Source organism: Marmota monax, unplaced genomic scaffold (genome assembly GCF_021218885.2).
Source record: "Marmota monax isolate L192 unplaced genomic scaffold, Marmota_monax_Labrador192_F-V1.1 WCK01_AAM20220418_F8-fsc00127, whole genome shotgun sequence".
NCBI lineage: Eukaryota > Metazoa > Chordata > Mammalia > Rodentia > Sciuridae > Marmota > Marmota monax.
Window position 1 is genome coordinate 5,580,192 of NW_026692894.1, and position 27,785 is coordinate 5,607,976.

A 27,785-nucleotide genomic window follows, 5' to 3' on the forward strand; every position below is an offset into this window, starting at 1 on the left:
TTAAATGTGTGCTCTCTCCTTGCTGTGGCTTTAGCTACCACTTTTTAATTGAGGTCTTATCTTCTAACCCAACTTACCTAGGTCCCTTCTCAGAACTCTGCCAGAAACAGCCCCTGCAAGGCTCAGAAAATTCTAGTTTCGTCTACCCAGATGTCCAAGCCAGAAAGTTTGGAGCCTCCAAATAAGGCTGTTTTCAGTAAGCGCCTGAGTTCAGGGCATGGCCATCCATTCTGCCAGTGCCTCTCCTTGTTCCTTATGTGGTTCATCACAGGCCTCCTTGTGTCTGGTCCTCCCCTCTCTAATGTGTTCTCCCTGCTGCCAAAGAAATTCTAGATTCCAAGTCTGGCTCATCATTCTGCCTAAAAACCCTTTAGGGCTCCTATTAATGGAGTCCAACTTCGAGCTAGAGTCTCTCCTTACTCTGCCCACATCTCTGTACCATCCCATCCTTTTCCCTGATGACAAGCTTTTACCTCCGAGCATGTATCTGAGCTAGCCTAGAATACTTCCTCCCCTCATGCAGTTCTCCACAATTTGGTTCACAAGTGACTTCCGGAAGTCTTTTTTATATTTCTCTAAGTAAAAACTGACACCTCCATTCTTTTGGACTTCTTAAGTGACCTGAACTATTTGCAGGTCTGCTCCACATGACAATAAAAGCCCCTTGAAGGGAGAAACTGTGTCCAGTTGGTGTATGGCTGCGGTCAGGCACAAAACATTCAATCGGCTGCCTTCAAGGTGCATTCTTTTGTTAATGTGACTATGGGGGTTGAACCCAGGGACACTCTACCACTGAGCTACACCCCCAACGCTTTTTTAAAAAAATTTTATTTTGGGATATGATCTCTAAATTGCTCAGGCTGACCTTGTCCTTGCAACCCTCCTGCCTCAGCCTCCTGAGGAGCTGGCATTACAAGTGTGAACCACTGAGCCCAGGAGGGCATATTTTTAAACTCCTGGGCCATCTGGTAAAATAGTAGCCTGCTTCGGGGTGCACAGCTTGCTTTTCAACCTTTAGGTTATTAGTGCCAATAAGCTCCGGGCCAAGTAGGGCTGAGTGAGCACTTTTGACTAGAGTGGGGCCAAATCACAGAAAGAAATAGAGGGTCAGGATTTGAGTGCCCAGAGGTCTTGAGTGCAAATTAACCAGCAAAGAGAGGCAGATCAAGAGGGCTCACGGAGGTCCAGGGGAGGCCCGGGTCGGAGGAAAGCAGGCTCTGCTCGCTCATCCCAGTGCCACCCTTTCCTATCCTGCTGGTGTCTTGCTTTGTGATTTTATTTTTTCCAAAAAAAAACCAGGCACACAAATGATAATATTTTATTATAGAAAAAGCATCCCAAATATAGGATTTCGTAAACACTGGTAGGTGAACAAGTGCAACTTCAGAAGTAAATACAAAGTAAAGAGGCAAAACCTACAAGCATTTTGCCATTAGGAGAAAGTGTGATTCTCCCCAGAGGTGATCCCTTCCAGAACACAAACGTGGCTCCATCTCCCATGAAAGCATCAGATTTGCTTCGAGCTCACTCTGCCCATTTTAAGTTTCAAAGTGATGGCAAGAAGTGGCATTGAATGCGTTACTTACAAATACTTGATTTTCAAGGACTCCACATCACACTTTATGACAGTTTGAGTTAAAGCCGGTGCTCTGAATATTTATTTTGATGACAGACACTTTGTTACACTATTTGAAAATAGATCTCTCTCCCCCTGGGCCTACTCCACAGTATTTTCATAGACCTGAATTAATTAGATATCATGCTGTCCTCTTGAGATTTAATTTTAAATAATTCTAGCCACTGGATACTGTGCTATAAATCCAGCTACTTGTCTTCCTTACCCTTTTTGCTGTCACTCCTTCAACACTTTTCTATTTTGGAGAAACCATGAACTCCTCTAACACATTTTAACATCAGCTCTTGGCTCCCTCTCCAGCTCCTCAGTGGCTCTTTCTCACCAGCTACACAAGGTATGATGCAGACACGAACCCAGGAGTTTAAACTCAGACCCAGGTTCACCTTGGCTTGCTGAGATGCTCTGAAACTGTGGGTCAAACCATTTTGCTTATGAAAATCTTTCTGTATAAACAGCCTGGCTTACTTATTTAGGCACTTAGAAAAGACACCAAACCCAACTTCCACCTTTTCTATTAGGGAGAAACACCTCTTACCTGACTGGCCAGTAACTGACTCAAGGGGATGATGGCAACCCAGCCTTTGTTCCCAAGAGGACTGAGAAGTCCTGCTGTTGCGGAATGTCCCAACCCTGGGACAGGCACAGCTAAAGGGAGCCACCAAATGACAATGATGCTGTGGTCTAAGTTGGGGTTGGGAGGGATGCAGGAAAAAACCTCCCCCTTTACCAGCAGGGATCTGTGGTTCCAGTTTTTCCCTTAGTGACCACCACCTGGTGACATTAACAGATTAATCCTCGCAGATTTCCACTTCCTCAACCCCACTGGTTGGGGCCAAATGCATGTTAACCTGCAATTCTGGGAGTGGAGCGATCTGCCTCTCAAAAGCTTGAGGGAATGAACAACACAGAACAAAGTACCAAGTACATGTTGTACTCTGATCACCTTTTTCACCTAAGCATGAACTAATTAGGTGTTAGCTGGGGCGTGTTTACACTCAGATAACAACACATGAACTGTAACAGGAGAAGTTACATCACAAATACACAAATGTCAGAAAATTCATATCTGCTTTGTAATGGCATGTAAATCTGCTGGGAAGCACCCTTCAACACTTCCCTGAGCTGCTCAGCTGCTAGTGGATGTGAATGTGGTGCCAGTAAGGTGACTTCAAATATGAGCCAATTAGTTTCACAGAAACACTAATTTCTGGCTACAAAGAACCCTAACCCTTCCCTTATCCCTGACCATTCCGTCTTACAAAAATAGACACCAATGGTTATCAGAACTCCAGGTGAGGGACAGCTCAGTTTAACCCCTCACTACTGCTTTTTCCAAATGAGAAACAGCACTCATTCCCCCATGAAGCTGGTTGCCTCAGAACATTCTTGTTCTTCAATCCTGGAGACAGGGAAGCTCAACACCCGACTTGGTGTGTGGAGGACTGTGACTTGGGTAGTCAAATGGAATCGAGGAGCCTGCTCTATAGAGCTGCATGGGAATGGAATTTAACGAGTCATGTTCTTACCTTAAACAACTTGAAGGAACCTGCCTGTGCAAAATAAGTGATGGGTAAATGCCCAGGGCGGGAAATGGAAAGTCAACTTCTAACAGAAAATGGAAGATAATTCCCAAACACTTCCAGCTGGTGCTGGACTCTTGAATTCAGCCCTGCTGTTACTAGCCACAGGGTGCCAGAGGCAGGTGGGGGCTGGGGAGAGCAATCCACTGTTAATAGAGCTGAGAAATCCAACAAAGCAGCCAGGCCTGACTTGCCTTCCACTGGGAACATTAGTATCGTTTTCTTACCCAGTGTGTGAGCAACTAACGGGCTATTTCAGAAACTGAACTTTACTGATACACCAAAATTCCATGGGACAAGAACAAATTTGGAAAATCCTGCACGTGAGTTTTCCCACCCGCTTTATCACAAATGCCTTCTCTCTGGAGCTCTTATAAATCTTTCTATTATGATACTGAGCACTGCCGGGAGAAGAGGCACACACCTATAATCCCAGTGACCTGGGAGGCTGAGGCAGGAGGACTCCAAATTCATGGCCAGCTTCGGCAATTCAGTGAGACCTTGTCTCAAAGTAAAACTTAAAAAGAAAGGACTAGAGATACAGCTTAGTGGTGGAGGGCCTCTGAGTTCGGTCCCCAGTATCACACACACACACACAAGATACCGAGCACTTAGAGAAATTTCTGGCCTCATCATGAAGGACTTTAAGCCATAGCTCAGGTTCCCCTGGCACACCCACAGCAAAGGGCTGCCCTAGGGCACCAAGACCTGTGACTTCACATAGAATCCGCTCCAGGATAATCTGACTGGCCTGATTTGGAGAGGAGCTTCTACTTGATTTTTGAGTTTCATTCCAAATGAATTATCCATTTATCTAGGTTCATAAATGCTGAAGCTAAAAAGGTTTCTTATACCCCTGTCATTATTATTCTTTCTGCCAAAGAACCTGTCTTGTGTGGCTTTGGATTGTTCATTGCATTAGTAAGACACAAAAATTAACTTTAGCTCTTAAGAATTTCTTTTAGACATTCTGAGTGAGCCTAGCTTTCCTAGTTGCAATCTGGGTGTAGAGGGCCCCAGGAATGGCATTTCATTAACCTCTAGTGAGCATCTCACTAGTGCCCATATTTACAAGATAAGAGATTGTCTCATTTAGGTTTGGTCCCTTTGCTGCTAAGCAATTTACCTAATATAAAACAAAACAAAAACCACAGAGCACAAAGGACGAGGACTTCTTTGCTTAATATGAGGCAACAGGTCTTGTCTTCCTTTCCTGCTTTTGCAGTTGTGCAGAAACTCAGTGAACAGCACCAGACCAAAATTTTTCAAGTTACCAGGGCTGCTGCAAAACTGGTAGCCTAATTACCAAAGCGTGCTTCTTCATTCCTTGCCAGAAGCACAGACTTACTGCAGAGGACACGTTAATTATGGGGGAAAGGAAATAATGGGGGAGAAGCATGTCTCCTATTCAGGATGAGACAGATGACGGGGAGGACAGGGAGGCCTAGCTGAGGGCATTCCAGACAGAGAAGAGCTCTGGTGAGGGGTGGGCTCACAGCAGACCCTAATCTTGAAAGTCATTAGAAGCCATCTGAGAAAGTGGGGCATTTAGCCGGTCAAGTTCATCCACTTGGGGTGGGTGGTGCATTAATATCTCCTGGTCCTCCAAGACATCCTCCCCAGCAGCTACCAGATTAGTGAGAGATTTGCTTCGAACACACTGGAAATCCACATGACGACTCTTTCCTTCTTCCTTTTCCCAGGACATCTGTATAAAGGGGCGCTGCACATAATTATAGATAACTTCAGACCGACCACCAGGTCTTCTCTTAATTTTTTCTTTACAGGTAGGGTACCCTGAAATAGAAAAAAAGTCCTTCTCATTGATTCTGGCAAATTATGTGTAGCCTGTGTCCATATTTCCTCCTTCCTCCCAAATCCAGACAGCAAGAAAAACTACATGGGAAATGACCAGTCCCTGCGCCTCATGCCCTTCTTGCTCTTTGGTTAGTAGGACTTGTCCCTAGAAAGGGACTAATTTAAGAGAAGTAACTAGAATTCTACCTCTTCTAATGAAAGGGGAAGAGAACCTCTTATTAATTCCAGGAGACTTTAACTGCTGGCAACAATACCACAGAAGAAAAACCCTGCTAGGGCCTGGGTACTTATGTCTCTTATTCTGTTGCTTAGAGTGCAGAATACATGAGGACCGGCAAAGGAGACGCAGACTGCTTAGCCTAATGGACAAACAGGAATGCTGCTTAAAATACCCAAAAGGCTTTCACATGGAAATGGAAAAAGTCCAAGCAACTTCAGAGGCCACAACTAGCAGGCAGGCAGGAAAGGGAGGCAGTCATCTCTTAAGATGCCTGGAAGAATGTTCTCATGCTTTGATGGGCTGCTCTGGGAAACAGGGTGTTCCTATCCTTTTCCTAGGGTCTCCCAAGAGACATGGAAAAGGCAATGGAAAAGAGTTTAATAGATAAATCTCAAAATTTCTTCCAATTTTAAATTCCAAGATCAGATACAACGAAGGCTTGATGGGTCCTGAGGGCAAAATTGAGGCGGGAAAAGCAGCCAAGCATGTAAGTCAAAGATCCATGACAGGGAGACCAGGATGGCTTCAGCATACTACAAGAAGCAGTGTCTGAGACCTTTCCAAGAGGGACAAGGATGGAGCCACTGCTCCAGATCATTTAAAGTAGTTCTGTCAATATATCCAGACATTCCTCAGAGGTATGGAATAGTCATAAATTCTGAATGCCCAAACTGTATTTTTCAGAAGGACCCTTCCAGTTCCCACAAACATCTTCACCAAGACTACTAATGAGCAGGGCGCAGTGGCACACACCTGTAATCCCAGCAGCTCAAGAGGCTGAGGCAGGAGGATTGAGAGTTCAAAGCCAGCCTCAGCAAACGCCAGGCACTAAGCAACTCAGTGAGACCCTGTCTCTAAATAAAATGCAAAATAGGGCTGGGATTTGGCTCAGTGGTCAAGTGCCCCCCCCCCCCAGTTCAATCCCTGGTACCCCACCCCCGCAAAAAAATACTGCTGAACAATCCTCTCCGTGGGGAGCCCACAGTCCTGCTGTAGTCCCCACCAGTGTCCTTTGCCCTTACTGATCTTCAGACCTATTCCTGTAGCTGTTTTAAAGCATCTTCAATGGAGAAAAAGTGGAAAGGAAACATAAGGACAAACAAAACCCCCTACAGGAGACCTTCATACTGAAATACAAATGCCGCTTTCATGTGTGCCTCCCCCAGATCCAATCTCCTCCCTAAGTAACAACCCGAATGCTAACTGGGATTTTTCTTACCTTCAATCCCAATGCGAATGTTTTTCAGGCCCCGTTCCTTCAACACTGTCTTAGCAACATCTCGATTCTCAATATATTTGAAGAATCTGTAGAGCTTGGAGCTATAAAGAACTGAAACAAAACAACAAAACCCCTGGGGTTAGTCATGGAAATGAAGCTCTCTATAAGAGGAAGTAGATGAGGTAACAAACTATGAACTGTGTACTTGACCACTGATACCAAAAGAAACCAGATAGGTCAAAGGTTAAACAACACATGAATCATAAGACAAATTTTTATATTCTCAGGGTAGGGAAGGTCTTTCTGAGTGGCTCCTAGAAGCCATAAAAGGAAACAATACAACATTTCTGCATAGCCAAAATCACCATTAACAAAGCTCAAATGATAACCAAATGGGGAAAATATTTGTAATTCATATCACAACCAACTTCCTTAATACACAGCTGCCATATATAGAGTATTCACAAACCACTAAGTGAAAGAATAAATCCAATCATGTAACAAGTGAAGGACTGGAAGTTGTTAAACAGAAAAGGAAATTAGAATTGACTTAAAAATTAAAAAGCCTCACTCATGAAATAAGAAATGCAAATTAAAACTCATGCTGATTACGAGATGCCTTTTTTTAAAAAAACCTATTAAGAAAGTGGCAAAGATAAAAGTTTTAAAAGTAGCATTTTTGTCAGGGTGTGGGAAACCAATCTATCATATGTTCTGTAATTGTAAATTGGCATCCCCCATTTTATGAGGGATAATTTGGCAATATTAGGATTATAAAAGCATAAGCTTTTGAATTTCCATTTCTGGAAATATTCTATGGTGACATGAATATATGAAAAGACTACTTAGAAGGATAATCACTGCACATAATTCATCATTTATAGCCTAGTCAATCACGGTACATTCATTTAATGGCATATTATGCAACCATAAAGAATGTGAAGCTTTTTATGTTAGACATGGTAGAAAACAGTGTGTAAGAAAGGGGGGTAAGAAATAAAGGAGGAAAACAAGTATATAATTGTTTATGTGTACTAAATATACTTGGACAGATATAAAAGAAATAAGAAAACTGGGTAGATGAGGCAGAATGGAATAAGACTTTTAAAGGTAGATCTTTTTATACCTAAGTTTTAAATTATTACCAATTCAAAAGGACTTAAAAATGTCATGATCAGCAATGGTGAGGAGCCAAGCAACTCAGTGAGACCCTGTCTCTAAATAAAATAGGGCTGGGGATGTGGCTCAGTGGTCAAGTGCCCCTGAGTTCAATCCCTGGTACCCCTCACCCAAAAAGATAAAAAATAAGTGAAAGAACAATGACACCACTATGCAATCTGTGGCCTCAGATCTGACACAGTACCAGACAGCAAGAACAGGAGTGAGAGGAATGACATTCACTGTATTCCCAACACCAAGCTCAGACCTGCAGCACTAGAGGTTCACTGTGCAGGTGAGAGTGTGCACCACTGACTCGACCATGACAGCTACACTGGCTCTGGGATTGAGCTGCTCTGAACAGTATTTTTCTTGCTGAAATCATTTACACCCTGCAGGGGCTCCTACTTTGGGAATATTCTTCCCCCATGGGTGGGGGGTGGTCCTCATCCCAGTCCACAGAATCTTCATCAGTCAGCACAACAATGTGGCACTCCCGCTCCCCTTTCTTGGCACAGCCCACCATGATGGGCAGAATCAATTCTTCGAGGTAGTGATCAAACTGCTTGTGAGCACCATCATTAGACAGTTCATGCAGCAAAGCACCTGGGGAGAGAAAACACAGCTGAACATGCTTTCTGTCTAAATGCACTTAAACCTGGAATGAAAAAGACTACTCGGTTGCAGCTGTTATCACTGATCAGGTTCAGAGAAGTCTTACATTTCAAAGCAAAGAGACTGTTTTCCTGCTCCAAGATGATAATTAAGCTGACTTTGTTAGATGTGCTTCAGAGTCTGCCATGCTTTGATTTGCTCATGTTTAATAATCCCTGATCATCCTGAACAACTGAGGTTTTGCTGGACTCACAGTGTCACCAGGAACATTAATTTTACAAGAAATGGAACCCATCCTGTTGGGATGATTCTTTGTAGTACCCCTTCTGAAGATGCTCTGGACCCTGATTTCATGGAGTTGGAGTACCAGAGTAGAGTGATAATCTGATGTTTGGTGACACTGAAAGACTTACTCTATGCGTGTATTAGACTCAGTAGAGAAACCACAAGTTTAAAGCCTTTCATGCAAACGGCAGGGAAATGTATTATGAAGTTCAAAGAATAATTCTTTAAATAATTCAGGAAGCCTAGGTAATAAGAGCAATATGAATTCTAATCACAGATTTAATGATTAGAACTTTGAACAAGCAGAGTTTTCAGTTTCATCATTTGTTAAAATTTAGTTAGCACCCATCTTTTAGAGTTGTTTTAAGATTTTTTTAAAAAAGTTTTTTTGTAGTTAAATGTCTTCATTTTATGTTCTTATGTGGTGCTAAGGATCGAACCCAGTGCCTCACACATGCTAGGCAAGTGCTGTACCACTGAGCTACAGCCCCAGCCCTGTTTTAAGATTTTGCAAGTCTATATCTACAAAGCATTAAGCAAACGGTAGGTTAAGAATGACTAAAATAATGTTAAGAAGAATGCAGCCAATTTTTGCCGTTTGGCCTTATTAGTGAGCCTTTCCTAATAGACAATCATTTTCTTTGTTATTGGAGACGATCATGCTATGTGAAATAAGCTAGTCCCCCAAAATCCAAAGGCGAACTGTTCTCTCTGATATGTGAATGCTAACTCACATTGGGTGGGGGGGGTGCACACAGAAGTTCATTGGATTAGCAAAGGGGAATGAAGGGAGGCAGGGGATGGGGATAGGAAAGATAATAGAATGACTTGGATATTACTTTTCTGTGTGCCTGTATTATTACATGACCAATAAAATTGTACATTTTGGGGCTGGGATTGTGGCTCAGCGGTAGAGCGCTCACCTAGCACATGTGAGGTCCTTGGTTCGATCCTCAGCACCACATAAAAATAAATAAAGATATTAAAAAATATATTAAAAAAAGAAATTGTACAGTATGTACAACTGGAAGAATAAGAAGTTTCATGTATAACTAATCAGAATAGATAAATAAGCAAACAAAGAAAAGAGTTGACACCAAGGTCCTTCCCAAGAGGGAAGCAATTAGCTTTGTGACTCCGAAGTCAAGCTAGACTTAAACCCACTGTGTGAGTGATTTGATTTTTTTTGTTTACTTCCTCAAAATACTTCAAAGCAGAAGGGAACAAGTTAGTAGGACACTGTGCCTCTAGAGATGATTTCAACCTACAATGGAAACTCCTCTGCCCTAGAGTTCAGCTGCTCAATACAACTGGCAGGTGTTCCTGTACTTACTCAGATCTTGACATCGAATAGTGTTGAAATCAAAGTTAATACAGAGATAATCGCATGTATCTCTAAGGTCTGGAATAGAGATGCCATCAGGACAATTGATGATGCCAGTTTTATAATAATCCTGTAAATACATTAGAAAGAAGAAATGTGGCAAAGAACAACATGAAGATGCCTTCTGCAACCCTATTCATTCATTCACTCATGCATTACTTTCGCTAAAGTAATGGGTTCTTGGCATTATCATCAAGCTGGTTGATTCATTAAATGATAGAGTGGCTCCTGGCTATCCTGTCTATGTTTAGCTGAGCTCAGATAATTAAGACGGACAAGAATAGAAAAAAAGAAAAGGCAACAACTGGGAAACAAACCGTAAAGTCAAGAACATGGTTGATGGAACTCTCTTTCTTTTCCTGTAGCAGTGAGGATTTAACCCAGAGCCTTTTAGATGCGGGGCTAGCACTCTTATCACTGAGCTACATCCTTGGCCCTTTTAACAATTTTTTAAAATTTGAGACAGAGTCTCCCTAGGTTGCCCAGGCTGGCCTCACACTCGTGCCCTCTTGTTTCAGCCTCCTGAATAATTAATGGAATTCTTAGGGGCACATGTATTTCCCAGGGAAGAGAATATTTATAAAAAAAAAAAAAAACAAAGTTACCACATACCAGTACTGTGCGAAATACAGTTGCACTGATTCCTTCAGCAATCTCATACTCTCCCTTCTCATTGGGCCGAGTGAAGTTGTACTCTCTTCCTGGTCCAAACATCCTGCAAGACACCCAGGCAATGTTACCTTCTCCAGCAGGACTCTTTCTCTTCAGATGAGACTTCTCCTTTATTTCTCATTTTGTAAGACTACTGCTTCTCCCACAGTGTAAGTTAAAAACACAGCCCTGGGTCCCAAGGCCTAGAAGCACTCATGTCTTAGGAAACTCCCTTCAGACAGGAAGAGAGCAATTGCTTCACAAATGGGTGTGTAAGATAGAATGAAGCACCAAATCCTCAAGGTTCATCTATAGTGAGCTTCTTTAGCAACAAGTGCAATAAAATATCAACCACAAACATGGCCCTTAGGAAATCTCTGAAGCGTGTGATGGTTGCCTTTCATATCCTCCCCAGTGCCTAAGAACCTGTCTATATGTTTTGAAAGCTCAGAAAGACAGCTTCTCCACTCCCCACCTTCCCTCTTCCTTTGCCCTCCTTTATCAGCCTTAACCTATCCAGCATGCACTCCTCAATATTTCTAGGTTTTGCTTTCAACATGGAGTCTGCTGTTAGCAGGCATGTTAGCAGGTGCAGCTATGTTAACTTAGTGCTTTCCCTTTCCTGGTACATCTTAAGAGTGGAGCTCTGGAAAAAGCGCCCTTACAACCCAAGGAGCTGCTCTCTGATGGAAGTCCGAGGTGAAGTATAAAAGGAGGGCAGGTATGAGGCTCAGCAGCAGTTTGGCATATTTCAGAGGCAGGCCTGCTCCCGGCATCTCAGAAATTATGGGGGTATAGGGAGAAGGCTCGCTTTTTTTACCCATCTTCCCCAGCCTGCCTGCCTTCTCTCAGGTCCCTCCAGTCATGGACCCCTGGCTTCTCCTGCTGCACGCCTGTTTCTAAGGGGGAATGGAAGGCAGCACAAAGGGCTGGACAGGCAGGCTCCAGCTTCGGCCAGCCTGATTTGATTTCCCAGTGGGGATTTGCTGCCATTTCCTTCCTTAGCCTGTGGCAAGAGCTGCGGTGAACTAACTGTTCACAACTGTTCTAATCTGAATTGGCTGCTTTTCAAAGATCTGAAAATGATTCCATGTTACACCCTTTCCAAATCACAGCACCATGAATAAGAAATCTATCTTGATAAATGTCATTTCCAAAGAACACTGATATTTGCCTGGCACATTCTGGCTGAAGTCTAGCTGAGAGAACTTTGAATCAAAATAGTGAACAACATGCTGCGACTATGATCCCTGCCTCTGTCCTCAGCGGGACTGAAGTGCAGTGTTTTTCACCTCACGCTGGGGGTGTGGATCTGCTTTAGTTCATTCTCATTCTCACAGTTCATTCCCTATGACAAGGGGTTTGCATCTGTAGGCTGGCTGGAGAGGTATAAGTATGTGCGCAGCCAAGGACAGAGAGCCCTAAGACAGAACAAAACTGGGTAACTCACAGAATTCCTGACCCTAGCTACTCAGCTGAATGGACCACCTAAGTACAGAGCCAAACTCTCCTGTCCACGGGGAAACTAAGCTATCCCCAGATTCAAAGAACCAAGAATCTATTACCCAGAAAATGCTTGCCTTCTTTCTTTTGATAACTACTTTCAGAGGCAATATATCTAAAACAGTCAGCCTGCACTGATGAATACTTTTGTGAGGGAGAGAACAATAGTGGTGATACTAAACTGAGAACAGGAAGTCAAATCTGATTAACATGTTGCCAAGTTGGAGAAGTTTTAATTTCATCTTAATTCAAAATACAGAGATAGATTTGGCTCTTGTTTAAAATAGTAGTTCACTGTGAATTTTTATGTTCAAATATACACATTTGAATAACTGGATTCCATGTGGCATAAGAATTCAGCATATGAGTAAAATCCATTCTGATTCCTAGTTGAGCTCAAATTCGTTCCAAGTATTGAATGAGGCTATATCTTTAAACAAAATAAAATCTACTTCTGAGTAGATAAAAATCACCCAAAGTCAAATCTACATATACTTCCACAGTCTCATTCTTATGCAAATTTGTTCTTCCTTAATATACTACGGTTAGCTAAAAAGATGATCTCCCACCTCCATGGCCAGGTTCCAAGAGTACTTCCTTCATTCCCTACAGCTCTGAAGAGCCAGGGCAGGAGATGGTGTAAGGAGGACTTGACAAAGTCTGAATGCAGCAGCACAGGGAGCAGAACATGGAGACTAAAGACAGCGATCATGGAAGAACAAAACGACTAGGTATAAAGACTCCATTTCAAAAAACTGTGAATAGTAATGAAGGCCTAGAACATAACAGCACAGCATATGTAACAACAACGAAACTGTCCATAAATGGGAAGTCAAATTTTTTCAATAAAATAGCTTTATTCTTTTGTCAATGTATTTTTTCTTAGGGGGAAAAAACAGCTTAGGTTTCAATTTAACAAACATCTTTGACCTATGTAACTCAGAGAACTTAATTTTATGTTGAGTTTACATGGAATGAGTTTACAGGGAATGAGGTTCATCAAGTTATTTTCTGTGGTTCCTATTAGATTTTACTCCCTTTTGTAAAGCTTCCCTGCTGCTGGATGTGTGTGTGTATGTGTGTGTGTGTGTGTGTGTGTGTGTTTTGGCAGTATTGGGAACGGAACCCAGGGGGCCTTGTTCATGCTCAGTGTTCCACTGAGCTCCATCCTCAATCTTCCTGAACTGGCTTTGTAAATGAACTACATCACCCCTTTCATATCACCAACACACAAACTTTGTACCAGCTTGCCCTCCTTTTTCACAAAAGTAAGAATGTACAAAATTAAGAATGCAATGCTTTTTAGTCTCTGGATGCAAGATAAATACCATGTATTTCTATTTGTAGAGAAGAGTGAATCTGGAAGGAAATGATCATCAGTTACCTTCCCAACATGGTATCCGGATGAGCAGTGAAAATTTGTGGATTCACAACAAAACGTGTGCCATCTACAAGAAGGGTCACTTTCTCTGGTGCCTGGGAATGAGGGTTACTGCCAAAGCCCATACTGCTGTTTCCAAATCTTTCTGGAGCAATAAAGGGTTCATGGTTCCGTTTATTCCCACTTTGGAAGCAAGAGCCTTTAATGTCTTCGGGAAGCGGCATTATGTGAGGAAAAGGAAGATTTGCTGGCTGAGAGGCATAATCAAGTGAAAGGTCTAAAAGATCATACAAACAAACCAAATAATTTGAGAACAAAAGCCTTGGGAGAAAAATAAAGCCTGTCTTCTTTAAACTAACAACAGTTAAATAAACAAAACCCCAAATTCTTAGGTGATCACAGGCAAAAGCTCGCTAGAGTGTTAAAAACAAAACTAGAGACCATATTGAATATCTCCTTGAACTTATTTTTCCATATACAGGTGGGGTGGGGATTGGCAGGGAATGAAAGCAGAAACGCTCACATTGAAAAGTAGAATGATTTAAAAAATGTGAACTGTGTCTATGTTAAAATAATACTCTTACACTTCCCATGTTTTATTTAGGAAACCCTTAACTCCTGTGTGTTAAAACAATTTTCACACTCTTCATTTTTTTTATTTTTAATTTTATTTTCCAGTTGGGAATGGTGGTGCACACCTGTAATCCCAACTACCCAAGGGGCTGAAGCAGGAGGATCACAAGCTCAAGGCCAGGGATGGCAACTTGGCAAGACCATGTCTCAAAATAAAATTTAAAAAGGGCAGGGGGTATTGCTCAGTGGTAGAGTGCTTTTTAGCATGCATGAAGCCCTGGGTTCAATCCCTAGTATGCCCCCCCCCCCACCAAAAAAAATCATTTTCCAGAAAGGATGATTTTTCTAATATATCACTTTTCCTGGAAATTCATAGAAAAATATATTTCACTATATACAGGAGATTCCTAACATCATCTATACCATTTATTAAATAAGTAGGTCTTGCTCTCAATGGAACAGTTCTAGGGCAAATAGCACTAGAATTCATTCATGGAACTTTGTTTTTCATCCTAGTATCATAAAAAAGCCATTTTAAAAAGTTATTTAATATTTCTAAACCTGGTCTATCTGTAAAATGAGGATAATAATATTCACTCCATTTGATTATGAACTGGAAGTATGAGAATACTTAAAAACATACAATACCACATGATTCACAACAGGCTTAAAAATAAATATATGAAATATGGATTATATAGAAGAGAATCAGAAGTATATACAGACACATTATCAAGACAATTTTTTTAAATAGGCACTCTCCTTGTGTATTTTTTTCTAACTTAAAAGAAATATTTTTAAAAGAAAAATTTCAAATACACAGAAGCACAGACTTAAAAAAAACCACATATATCCAATCACCTATATTTAACAAGCTTAGTTTTTAATATTTTCCTACCTTTTTACAAACTTTTTTTTGAAAACAAGAAATAAAATGTTTCAGATACAAGTGAATCGTCTCACTTCCACCCTCTCATATATTGTAAACATATGTACAATTATTCATGAACCTGGTTTACTGCCCATGACCTCTCTGATTTCTTGCACTTATAACCATATATATTTTTAACTACTTGTTTGAAGACAAAGAAAAATCAATACATAGACCAAAAACCTATTTAAAGTTCCATCCTACAGCGTCAACAATCTTCAATATGGCCCCATGTTTGCACACCAAGAGCTAAGGAGCCACATGATGCACAGGCTACCTCATAGGAAGAACACTTGGTCACCAAGACAGATTTTCACACTTGAAGTGCTGTTCTTAAAAATGAAATACGGAGTGGGGCTGGGATTGTGGCTCAGCAGTAGAGCGCTCGCCTAGCACGGGCAGGACCCGGGTTCGATCCTCAGCACCACATAAAAAAAAAATAAAGGCATTGTGTTGTGTCCATCTACACCTAAAAAATAAATATTAAAAAAAAAAAAAAAAGAAATACGGAGGGGATGGGGTTGTGGCTCAGTGGTAGGATTTGTGTGTGTGTGTGTGTGTGTGTGTTTGTGTGTTGGCAGTACTGGGAACGTGTGTGAGACACTGGGTTCAATTCTCAGTGCCGCATATACCTAAATAAAATAAAGGTCCATTAACAACTAAAAAATATTAAAAATTAAAAAAAAAAAAGAAATGGATACCTGAATTGCTAATTCAGTTCTTTAGAACGCTTGATTTCACAACAATGAAGCAATTAAATTGTGTTGATTCCTGAACCCAAGGAAGAAGCCTCAACTTCTGCCCTACTTAAATGGGAGGGTAGGAAAAGACTCATTGCACAAATTCCCCTAATGGCCTTCTGTAGGGTGCAGTCACACACTGTTCTGTCAGCTGATACATGTAGCAGAACCTGGTCAGAAAGAGAATCAAATCCCAGTTCCCTGCCTCCTAGTAGTGTGAACCTGGGAAAGTTAGCTAAGCTTTCTAAGGCTGTTTTCTCATTTGCAAAACAAGGATAATAATTGTAAAGATTAATCTAGAAAAGGTGTGGGCAAACTTTCTATAAAGTACAGAAGTATTCTGGGCTGTGCAGAGCAAAGTTTCTGCCACTGAAGCAGGAAGGTTGCCACAGATGTGATGTAAACAAATGGACTTGAGTATGTGTATCAAAATTTTATTTACAAAAACAAGCAGCAGCCAGATTTAACCAGTTTGTCACCCCTGATCTAAAGAATGTACTGTATGTACAATTCCTAGTACAGTGTGTGCTCCATAAATGGCAGTTGCTATTATTGTTAATTTTATTGCAAGTTTAAAAAGTATGCTTAAGTGCTGGGGTTTTGGCTCAGTGGTAGAGCACTCGCCTAGCATGTGTAAGGCACTGGGTTTGATACTCAGCACCACATAAAGATAAATAAAAATATTGTGTCTATCTACAACCAAAATGTATTTTTTAAAAAAGTATGCTTAAAAAGTACAGCTAGTTGGGCTGGGGATGTGGCTCAACTGGTAGCGCGCTCGCCTCGCGTGCATGCGGCCCGGGTTCGATCCTCAGCACCACATACCAACAAAGATGTTGTGTCTGCCGAGAACTAAAAAATAAATATTTAAAAAAAAAATTCTCTCTCTCTCTCTCTCTCTTTAAAAAAAAAAAAAAAAAAAGTACAGCTAGTAAATGAGCCAATGTGTGAATATCTTTTTGTTATAATTGATAAAAAAGATGCATCTTGGGCATGGAATTGTTAAACTACCTTTGAATAGTATATATCAGAACTTGATCATTACGATGGCAACAGAGGGAAGGAAGAAAGCTTAAAGGAAGAGACATCTGCAGATGTGTTCCCACTGCTATCTGACGATAGTCACTGACACACGAGCGTCCTTTTCTGTACTACAGGAACACATTAAGTAGTTCAACGAAAACAAACCTTCTTGCTAATATTTTAACAGTAGAGAACTGATAATAAATTATCTTAGAAATATTATACCTAAGGTGCTCTGTTGCCTTGTCTCATTTTATACTGAGCATTAAGGGAATGCAGCATTTTAATCATAATTCTGCTAATACTTTTACACAGAAACCTGTTGCCATTTTTGTCTTTTATAAAATTTTTGTCGCCAAGAAAGTCAAGATTAGATTTTTTTTTTCTAAATCAAATTTGTGTAGTATATCCTTGGTATCAAAATGCTCATATACTTTGAGATTTTGAATTGGTAAATATTTACAATATGTGAAAAAGCACAATATACACCATGATCTCAATCATATAAAATGAGATGTTTTATATATACACACATACATACACACACACACACACACACATACACACACACATGCAGGACCTGGGAGGACACATCTAACTGGACTCTTGTGATTGTAAATGATTTTGCTTGGAGTCTTGTGCTCTTCTACTTCCTATAATGCACATATTACTTTTTTAAAAAATTAAGATTATTTTTAAAATGTGTTAAAAAAATAAAAGTAAAAGTAAAGAACCTAACAGGTTATCAAGAGCTTTCACATCATTAACATTAATCCACCAGACTTATGAGGAAGGAGGCATATTAATATCCCTGTGTTCTAGATTAAGAAAGCAGGAATCAGAGAGATTAATTCTCTCATCCATGGTTATAGCTAATGCACTGCTGAGCTAGAATTTCAATCTGACTTCTGACTCCAAACTTGCAGCTGTTTGACTTACACCATTATCTTCAAGTTAGATGTGCTAGACTAATTACATAAGTGGACATTTTCTGTGACAGCATGATAGAATTATAATAGGCAAGCTAAGTTGATTAAGTAGATAACATTTATATAAGGATATTCAGGCCTTCTTGGCAGAATAAGATGCTGAAGGGTCAGAAAACTCCCCCATCCCACAAATTAAGCCAAGAACTAATCACTGTACCTTCATTCCTGGGACCTAGGGGATAAGTAAGATTGTGAAGACCAGGTGAAGCCAGGCTATTTGTTTCTTTTTCCTGAGCTGCATCTGAGGTATCATCCACTAGGCAGCTGGCCTCTGGACGCAACAACCTGTCGCCGTCACTACCACGATGAACATTCATTCTCAGACCCTGTATCCTCAAATGCCTGCTTAATCAGAGAGGAATCCTAGAAGACAAGAATATGCATGATTTAGAACTCACAAAACAGGCTTCCAAGGTATGAAAGCCAAACTAAAGGACAGACAGCTCCAATTCTTGTTCTTAGGAGACAGGGGCATCTAAACATGTTTGTGATTTTATGTTATGAGGAATCAAACTGATTTAAATGATTTGCTGTTTTTTACCAAATCACTAAAAGCAATGATAAACTTGTTACCAGGGGATAATTTTAAGCTTTATCCATAAATGCACATCGAATCAACTGACTTTGGTATATACATGATCAATTCTGCATATTAAATGGTACAACAGTAATTTGGTATTGCTTATACCATAAACACAGAGGGTGGAGGGAAGGGTCCAATTGTTTAAAGAAAACCTGTTTTTAAAAAATGACATATATACTCTTGTAATAAGGAAAATTACAATTACAAACCATAACGAGGAAATTAACAATCACAACCATAATGAGGTAGAAAAGCTGGAATGAAAACTCACCGGAGCTAAACAAGCAAGCAAACAAACAAAAAGTGAATTTTGATTTGCAGTACTCAAATTCTCCTTTTCATTTTCTCTTTGTAAATTCCATACATTATGCTCAATCCCAAATGCCATCTCAAAATCACTGCTATAAAGCTAACCATACCACCTCTCCCCCTGCAGCCCACAATTCCAACGAACAACACATATTGAGTGACTGTCACATGCAGAGAAAGGAGCGCAGGAGCCACACCTGGGCGTCAGGCCTCTGCTGGTTAACTGCGCCCTGCAACACTTCCATGCGCCATGGCTGCCCAACTACTGAACATATCCCTGCAGTTCATTCTACTCAGCACTTTCACACCTGATTCGACACTTAATTTCCACTTGACTTTCTGGTGGGAGAATCATTTAAAAATATCCAGCAATTTGTATGCACATGGATCACATGCTTAATATTTCAGGAAGGAGGAAGCCCACCAAGGACAGTATCATGTTTTAATACTCTGAATTTCCAGACAGACCAAGCATGTAGTAGGTGCCAATAAACACCTGTAATTTAAATTAAATTTTGAATCCCTTCATAATCTGTATTAAAATAATTTGAGCATAAAGTTGATCAGTTAAGTTCCTGTTTTAACTTGGATGAAATATAAATGACCACCTTGAATAGATGAATCAATGCATGTGCCTGAAAAATAAGTCATTTTAAAGAAGAGTTATTTTCATTTGAGGTATTCTTCATTCTCAGACAATGGCTCTTATATAGCAAATTGAAGAAATAAAGTAAATGCACTGATAAAAAAACACATTAATATGCGGCTACAGCTTTTTCAGAATTATTCTTTAAAAGATGTCAAAATCAGGTCTAGAGAACAATGTAAAAAAGCAGGGCTGGAGAGATAGCTCAGTGGTGAAGCGCTTCTCTAGCATAGGTGAGGCCCTGGGTTCCATCCCCAGCACTGCAAAAGAAAAAGGGAGGAAGAGGAGGCTCGTGAACTTTTAAAGAACAGTGCCAACACAAAGTGGGTCTGCTGCTTGACACTTAAGCAGCTTTGAACCGTGATGTTCCACTCTACCTGTGGCTGCTCCCCTCCAATCTTCATTAGCTCTTCAAGAACCAAGTTCAACTTTCTCTTTGTTGCTCTCCAAAAGATCTCTTGAACCACTCCAATAAGCTTTAGCTAAGCCTATTTATTGAGGACTTGCATGAACCAGACTATATAAATTACTTCAAGAGGGGTTGGGCTGTGGCTCAGTGGTAGTGCACTTGCCTGGCATGTATAAGGCACTGGGTTCAATTCTCAGCACCACGTATAAATAAATAAAATAAAGGCCTTTCAACAACTAAATAAAATATTTAAAAAATGAACCAAACAATTTGAAAATAAGATCATCTCAAAGATTAAATTACTTTACGTAATCTTACAATGTAAGGAAAATAATAGGTTTTGTGTGTGTTTTTTGGATTGAATCCAGGGGTACTTTACCACTAAGCTACATCCCTAGCCCTTTTTATTCTTTATTTTGAGATAAGGCCTCACTAAGCTGCTGAGGCTGGCCTCAAACTTGCAATCCTCCTGCCTCAGCCTCCCAAGTCATTGGAATTATAGGCATATGCCACTGCACCTGGCTGTAGAAAAAAGAATTTTGTCATAATGGAATATAGTGAAAACATTTCTTTACTAATTTATAGTATCAGGGCTCAGAACTCAGTTTAATCTGTATATAGCCAGTCAATAAACAGCTGTAATTTAGCAGAGAAAGTATATCCAATAAAGGAAAAGAAAGTAAACTTCTAGGCATGTAAAAGCCATTTGCATTTAATTTTCATTATAAATAATACATGAATATATTCCCTTCTAAGAAAATTCAGCACTAATAAGATAAAATAACTCTTTGATCATCATCCCCAAATCCAGTTAATTCTCTAAGTAAATGTCACTACTTGCTTGGTAGGAATCCTTTCAGGCTTCATAAGAATGCATTTTACTACACAGATATAGTTATTAAAAAATACCAACCACAAACCATATAGTACTATTCTGCATCATTCTCATTCTGAGAAACACTCACATTAGAAAATGGAGATCTAGCTCCTACCTTTTTAACTGCTATGTAATATTCTACGATTCTACTTTACTATGAACATTTAAATTGTTTCTAACTACTACAAACAATTCAATGAACAAGATCAGATCATACCATAAACTCCAAGAGAAGGTCTAGTTTGCAAAGTTTTCCCAAATGGATATGGTCTCAGCACTCCTTTTTTCAAGAAACCCATCAGGATTAATGTTTAACTGCACATCTTTTAAGAAATCACCTGCCTGGTGTGGTGGCACACACCTGTAATTCCAGTGGCTGAAGAGGCTGAGGCAAGATGATCACAAATTCAAAAATCAGCCTCACAATTTAGTGAGGCCTTAAGCAACTTAGTGAGACCCTGTCTCAAAATAAAAACAGAAAAGACTGGAGATGTAGCCTGGTTAAGTGCCACTGCATTCAATCCCTGGTACAAAAAAAAAAAAAAAAAATCACCTAATCCAGCACTTCCAAAAATTCCTTATAATCTCTAACTCCTCTATAATCCCAGAATGACAGAACAAAAAAATCCCTTGACGTATGAGACCTAAGAGGTAAATTCATTGACAAATGACTTCAATACACACCTGAGTGGCCAGTTTAAACATAACAGCAAGGGTGTATACCCCCTGCAGGTGGATGTTTTAGTCAGACTTTTTTTTTTTTAAGTGTAAAAATAGTTTCCAGATCCATTATTGTGTACAAGAACTGCCTTAGCAATTTGTTTTAGCCAAGCAGAGCGGCACACACTTGTAATCCCAGCTACTTTGAAGGCTGAGGCAGGAAGATGGCAAAATCAAGGCCAGCTAGGATAACTTAGTGAGACCCTGTTTCAAAGTAAAAAAATAAAAAGGGCTAGAAATGTAGCTCAGTGGTAGAACATCTGGGTTCAATCCCTAGTACTGCAAAAATAACAAAACCCCCCAAACCCCCTTTTTTTCTGGCAGTGCCAGTAATCGAACCCAGGATTTCATGCAAGCACTATGCCACTGAGCTACATACCAGCATCCGCTCCAAAAATAAGTTCTTAAAATTCATATTAGAGGGGGCTGGGGATGTGGCTCAAGCAGTAGTGCGCTCGCCTGGCATGCGCGGGGTGCTGGGTTCAATCCTCAGCACCTCATAAAAATAAAATAAAGATGTTGTGTCCACCGAAAACTATAAAATAATTTTTTTTTTAAATAAATTCATATTAGAGGGCTGGGGCTGTAGCTCAATGGCAGAACGCTTGCCTAGCATGTGTGGGGCACTGGGTCTTTTTGTCCTTAAAGTATATCCTGCTAAGGATGTACAGGCAATGTGCTGTGTATCAGTTATTTTATTTTTTTCTATGTATGTTCTATAAGTTAGGTTCATTGTTTCTCTTTATATTCAATTATAGCATATTTTTATTAGTTTTAAAATTTATTTTTTAATATATAAAACATTTACATGCTTTTGAAAACTAATGAAATAAAAAAAAGTTATCAAAAAGAACAAGCTGGGCATAGCGGTACATGCCTGTAATCCCCAGCAGCTTGGGAGGCTGAGGCAGGAGGATCACAAATTCAAAGCCAGCCTCAGCAACTTAGCAAGGCCCTAAGCAACTCACCAAGACTCTGTCTCTTAAATAAAATATTAAAAAGGGCTGGGGATGTGGCTGGGTGGTTGAGTACCCCTGGGTTCAATCTACCCCACCTCCTCCAAAAAAGAACAACCAAAATTAAAGTCACATTAAAAAAGGAATGCTCAGGAGCCTCTCTCCTTCCCATTTCCCTCCAATCTGTTCCCACACATTCCCTAAGATAACCAGCTATCTTAGTATACTTGTATTGCTATAACAAATACCTAACGCTGTATAATTTATAGAGAACAGAAATTTATTTTCTCAGTTTTGGAGTCTGAGAAGTTCAAGATCAAGGCATGATTGGGTATCTGATGACGGTCTGTCCCTCAAAGATGGTGCCATCTATGTGTTCTCATACGATGGAAAAAACAGAAAAGCTACCTAGTTCCCTTTGATTTTATTTTATAAGGTCCAAGAGTACAGCCCTTATTGCTTAATCACCTCCCATAGGCCCACCTCCTAACACCACCACCCTAAGGTTGCAATTCCAATGCATGAATTTTGGAGAGACCACAATCAAATCACAGCATTGGATTATTCGTTTCTCCTTATCCTTCATGGTTCTCTTTGCTGTAATAAACAAATATGTGTATATGTTTTGTTTTATTTGGTAGTACTGGGGACTGAACATGGGTGCTCTACCACTGAGCTACACCCCCAGTACTTTATTATTTTTCTTAAAATGTTCCTATTAGTTCATATAGCCACGCACAGCAGTGAGGTTCATTTTGACATAATCACACATACATGGAATATAATTTGTTCCATTCCAGTCTCCAGAACCTCCTCCTTCTTTCCCCTCCCCCATCTCCCCTGCTCCACCTCACTGGCCTTCCCCCATCTGTTCTTTTTATAAACTGGTACCATATTATAGGTACACATACAGGTGGCCCCCAGTTCTTTTTATTTTTTATGTTTGAGATAGAGTCTCGCTAAGTTACTGAGTGTCTTGTTAAGTTACCAGGCTGGCCTAAAACTTGTAATCCTCCTGCCTCAGCCTCTTGAGATGTTGAGATTATACATGTGTATCAACGTACCACCACATCCAGAAACAATACAATAACTCTTGAAAAAAATAAAACTACATTAATAATTTTAATGTTCTGTTTTCTTGTTTTAGTATTTCAATTGTCTACCAAATTTTTTTTTTTTTTTTTTTTTTGCGGGGCGGGGGTTGCTGGGGATTGAACCTAAGGCCTTGTGTACGCTAGGCAAGAGTTCTACTACTAAGATACGCTACCAGCTGAGAAATTTATTTAGATCACAATTCTGAAGGTTCAAGAAAGATGATGCTGGTATCCGCTCAGCTGTGGTGAAGACTTACGGCAGATGGAAGGAGCAAGCACAAGAGGGAGAGATCACACTGGAAGTCAATGTGGCTATGGCCCACAGTCCCTTCTGAGGGCATGCCCCCAACAACCTAAGGACCTCCCACAGTCCCCACCTCTTAAAGATGCCACTTTCATCTCCACACCGAGAACCAAGTTTCCAACATGCAAACCTCTGGGGGCCACATTTCAACCATATTTGAACCACAGCACGTCTATATAATGCAACTGCCATAAAGTACAAAAAAAAAAAAAAAAAAAAGTACAGATGAGCTCTAGGGAGATGAACTCCTGGAGGTTTTTAGAGGGTAGCACACCCAGGGAAGCAAGGCCCCTCCTCAACTCTGCCCCATACCTCACTGTATGAATCTCATCAAATGTATCCTTTGAAATATCCTTTATAACAAATCAATGTGTTTGCCAGAATTCTGTGAACCACTCTAGGAAATTAATCAAACCCAAGGAGGGGGTTGCTGGAACCCTGACAGGTAGCTAGTTGGTCAGAAGCACAGGTAGAACCACAGGTGGGCTGTAATTAGCCTCTTCCATGGGAAAGTGCTAGAGACTGAGCCCTCCACCTAAAGGCCAAATACTATGTCCAGACAGACTACATTAGAACTGAACTGAATGAGAGGGTACCTAGTGGGGTCCTCCACTGAAGAACTGCTTGTTGGTGTGTGGGGACAATGCACACACATTTTGGTCACAGAAGTGTAGACTGTGTCTTAGTGTGTAGAAATCAGGAAGAACACTTAGGGATTTTTTCTGTCTCTGTAGCTCTACATGGGGAAATGGAATAAAACTAAATTATGTAAAGCCCAATTGTTGAATTTCTATGCAACTATTAAAAATGTTTTAGAACATTCTTATAAAACACTGGGACTTGTGTTTCTTGTTATGACTTACAAGTTTCTATCAGACTATCTGCTAAGAACAATCACAAAATCTAGGCAAACTGGCTGGGGTTGTGGCTCAGCAATAGAGTGTTCGCCTAGTATTAGACCAACGATGCAAAGAAAAGACCACCGACTCCAGATGAAATCAAATTAAAGCAAGCTTATAATTCCGACTGGCCAGGCTGCCTCTCCCTGTGGGAACAGTGCAGCTTTATAGCCCAGAAAGTTACACAAAGGGGGGTTTGAGAACTTACAGATAACAAAACTCTGACAAGCACAACACAAAGGCAGGTTCATATTTTTGCTGGTCCCGACATCAGAATTTATGAAGGTCATTAGAGCCTCAGAGAGGGTCGTTATCTGGCCAGGGAAGGCCAAGATTTATGAGGCGTCACTAAAGTTTCAGAGAAGGCTGCTACCTTGTCAGGGAAAGCCGGGCATGGGTGAGTTCAAGGCACGGGCAGGCATTCCAAGCAAGTTTGAAATCGCAGTAATTTATAGTAAAGCTGAAATTAGCTTGTCATGCCTTTGTGGCGATATGGCCCCCAATCTTAAGAGGGAATTAGGCTGGGTTTATCACTAGTATATGCGAGGCGCTGGGTTTGATCCTCAGCACCACATAAAAATAAATAAAACAAAATATTGTGTCCAACTTAAAAAAAAATTTAGGCAAAATGGAAAAAAAAAACATGTTTGAAGGCATCAGAAATTAGTAAGGTGGTCAGTTCCTAGAGAGGAAGTGTGTTGGGCAGTTTTACATGTCACCTTGGCTAGGCTACAGTTCCCAGTTACTCAAACTAGGTACTAGATTAGTACCTAGGTGTTATGGTACTTGGTAGATATGATTGAGTCTGTAATCACTTTAAGTAAGGATTATTGTAGATAATCTAAGTGGGCCTGAAGCAATCAATGGAAAGGTCTGAAGGACAGAGATAAAACTTCTCTGCTGAATGAGAAATTCCACTTCTGGACTGTGGCTTCTGCTCCTGCCCAAGAGTTCTAGCCTGCCCCTTGTGATGGTAACCTGCCCGATAGATTTCAGACTAGCCAGTAGATTTCAGACTAGCCAGTTTCTGAGACTGAGTAAGCCAACTGCCCTCAATGAACATCTCAATGTGCATGGATGGATGTGACACACACACACATCCACAGTTCTGCGTCTCCAGACAGAAACCTGACTGGTAGGGAAGGGAAGTAAACTAAGGTAAGCCTGAAACTTTCCCCCTTCCACAGATTTGTCAATTTGGAAGCAGCTACCAAGAGGCTGTAAAGCCGAGCAGCTTAAACAGCAGTTAAAGTTGAGGTAAGCGGGGCTTCTGTTGAGGAGGCAAAAACCAGAAAAAGCTTACGACCAAGCAGGAGGAGCCAACAAAATATCTTTGGTTGGGAGCCTGACAGTAAAAATTTAGAACAAGACTGGTGAACTTTTCTGGCAAAAAGTTGACAGTAAATATTTCAGTATTGTGGGTAACACTATTATAGTGTAAAAGCAGTCAGTGTTAGTCATAACTGAGTAAGTGTAGCTGGGTTCTAATAAAACTTTATAAAAACAGGCAGTCAGTAGTATTTGGAAACTCCTGATATAGAGTTGAATAACACCATTCATAAATTTGACCTAATCGGCACCCAACAATTGTAGGATAGCATTCTTCTCCAAGTATACCTGGAAAATGAGACAGAAATGACCATATTCTGGCAATGAACTTTCAATACCTTTAAAAAGACTGAAATTACACAGTTCTGTTCTCTGAACACAATGGAATAAACTTAGAAATCAATAACAAATTAAGAATATTACTGAGAGGTGGAAAATTGAGGAACACACTTTTGAAAAGAAGAAATCACACCAGGTGTGGTGGAGCACACCTGTAATCCCAGCAACTCAGGGGCTGAGTCAGAAATATTTCAAGTTCGGGGGGGCTGGGGTTGTGGCTCAGTGGTAGCATGCTCACCTAGCATGCATGAGGCATTGGGTTCAATCCTCAGCACCATATAAATGTAAAATAAAAATATTGTGTCCACCTATAACTAAAAAATAAATATTTTTTTAAAAAATAAATATTCCAAATTCAAGGCCATCCTTCGAAACTTAGTGAGACCCTGTCTCAAAACAAAACATAGAAAGGGCTGGGGATGCGGCTATATGGTAAAGCACCGCTGGAACTTTAAATTCCCAGTACTGGAGGGACATGGGGGTGTTGAGAGCCACAGCCGAAGGGGCCCCAGCAAACTTCCAGCTGCCAGCAAACTTCCAGCTGCCGGCTGATGATTGGCTCACAGCGGCCCCAGCAACATCTAGCTGATTGGCTCCTCTGCGGTGATGCTCATTGGGCTGTTTCCCTGCCCTTTCAGACCACGGAGCTGCTCATTGGGGGACTTTTTTGGCTCCGCCCACGTGACCCAGCCAGTCGGCCTCAAGAGCAGGAGGATAGTTGGAGGTGGGGAGAAGCGTGTGAGGGAGAGAGGCTTGTGGAAAGCCGGTGGTGGCAGTTGAGGCTCTGAGGGTTTTTCCTGAGAGGCTGTTTTGTTTGGCGTGTGTGGTTCTAAAAATAAAGTTAGTTTCTTTTGACAAGTGGCTCCTGATTGTGCCCAGCCAGACTGCGGCATGGGGGAAAGACAATGCGATATGGAAAGTTGTTTTTTTTTTTGTTTTGTTTTGTTTTTTTTGTACCGGGGATTGAACTCAGGGCACTTGACCACCGAGCCACATCCCCAGTCCCATTTTGTATTTTATTTACAGACAGGGTCTCACTGAGTTATTTAGTGCCTCACTTTTGCTGAAGCTGGCTTTGAGCTTGTGATCTTCCTGCCTCAGCCTCTCCAGCCACTGAGATTACAGGAGTGTGTCAGTGTGTCTGGCTTATAGAAAGTCATTTTAACTGAATAACAATTAAAATACAATATATCAGAACTTGCTGAGTCAAGCAAAGGGAAATCTATAGCTTTAAAGACTATACTAGAAAAGAATGAAAAACAATGACCTTCTCATCAATATACTGCGGCATTATGGACCAAGCCTTCAACACATGAGCATTTGGGGACATTCCTGATCCAATCCATAGCAAGGACATTCCAAGGCAGGCCACTCTCATAAACATAAACACAAAAATCCTAAAGGGCGGGCTGGGGATATAGCCCAGCGATAGAGCTCACTCTATCATTGAGTTTGATTCCCAGTACCACCTTAAAAAATAAATACAGGATTAGAAAATCAAATCTGATACATAAAAAAGGATAATACATAATGACAAAGGTTGGTTTAGCATTCAAAAATCAATATAAGTCACCAATTAAAAAAATAAAAAGGGGCTGGGGTTGTGGCTCAGTG

The 27,785-nt window shown here is 40.7% G+C and overlaps 1 protein-coding gene across 7 annotated transcripts in view; it reads right to left on the reverse strand.

The window, feature by feature from the left end:
- Positions 1-1,304: 1,304 nt before the first annotated feature.
- The window catches only part of Kctd20 (potassium channel tetramerization domain containing 20), a 33,679-nt gene continuing 7,198 nt past the window's right edge, over positions 1,305-27,785 (reverse strand). For 4 of the 7 annotated variants that reach the window (XM_046450722.2, XM_046450720.2, XM_046450721.2 and 1 more), the window contains exons 2-8: positions 17,864-18,069; positions 13,454-13,727; positions 10,528-10,630; positions 9,865-9,985; positions 8,040-8,237; positions 6,474-6,584; positions 1,305-5,013 (exon numbers count right to left, since the gene is read on the reverse strand). In XM_046450722.2, the coding sequence (XP_046306678.1) occupies positions 4,721-5,013; positions 6,474-6,584; positions 8,040-8,237; positions 9,865-9,985; positions 10,528-10,630; positions 13,454-13,727; positions 17,864-18,023 (1,260 nt within the window). In that variant the 5' untranslated portion in view covers positions 18,024-18,069 and the 3' untranslated portion in view covers positions 1,305-4,720. The other 3 variants (XM_046450725.2, XM_046450727.2, XM_046450726.2) reach the window with 3 other exon arrangements.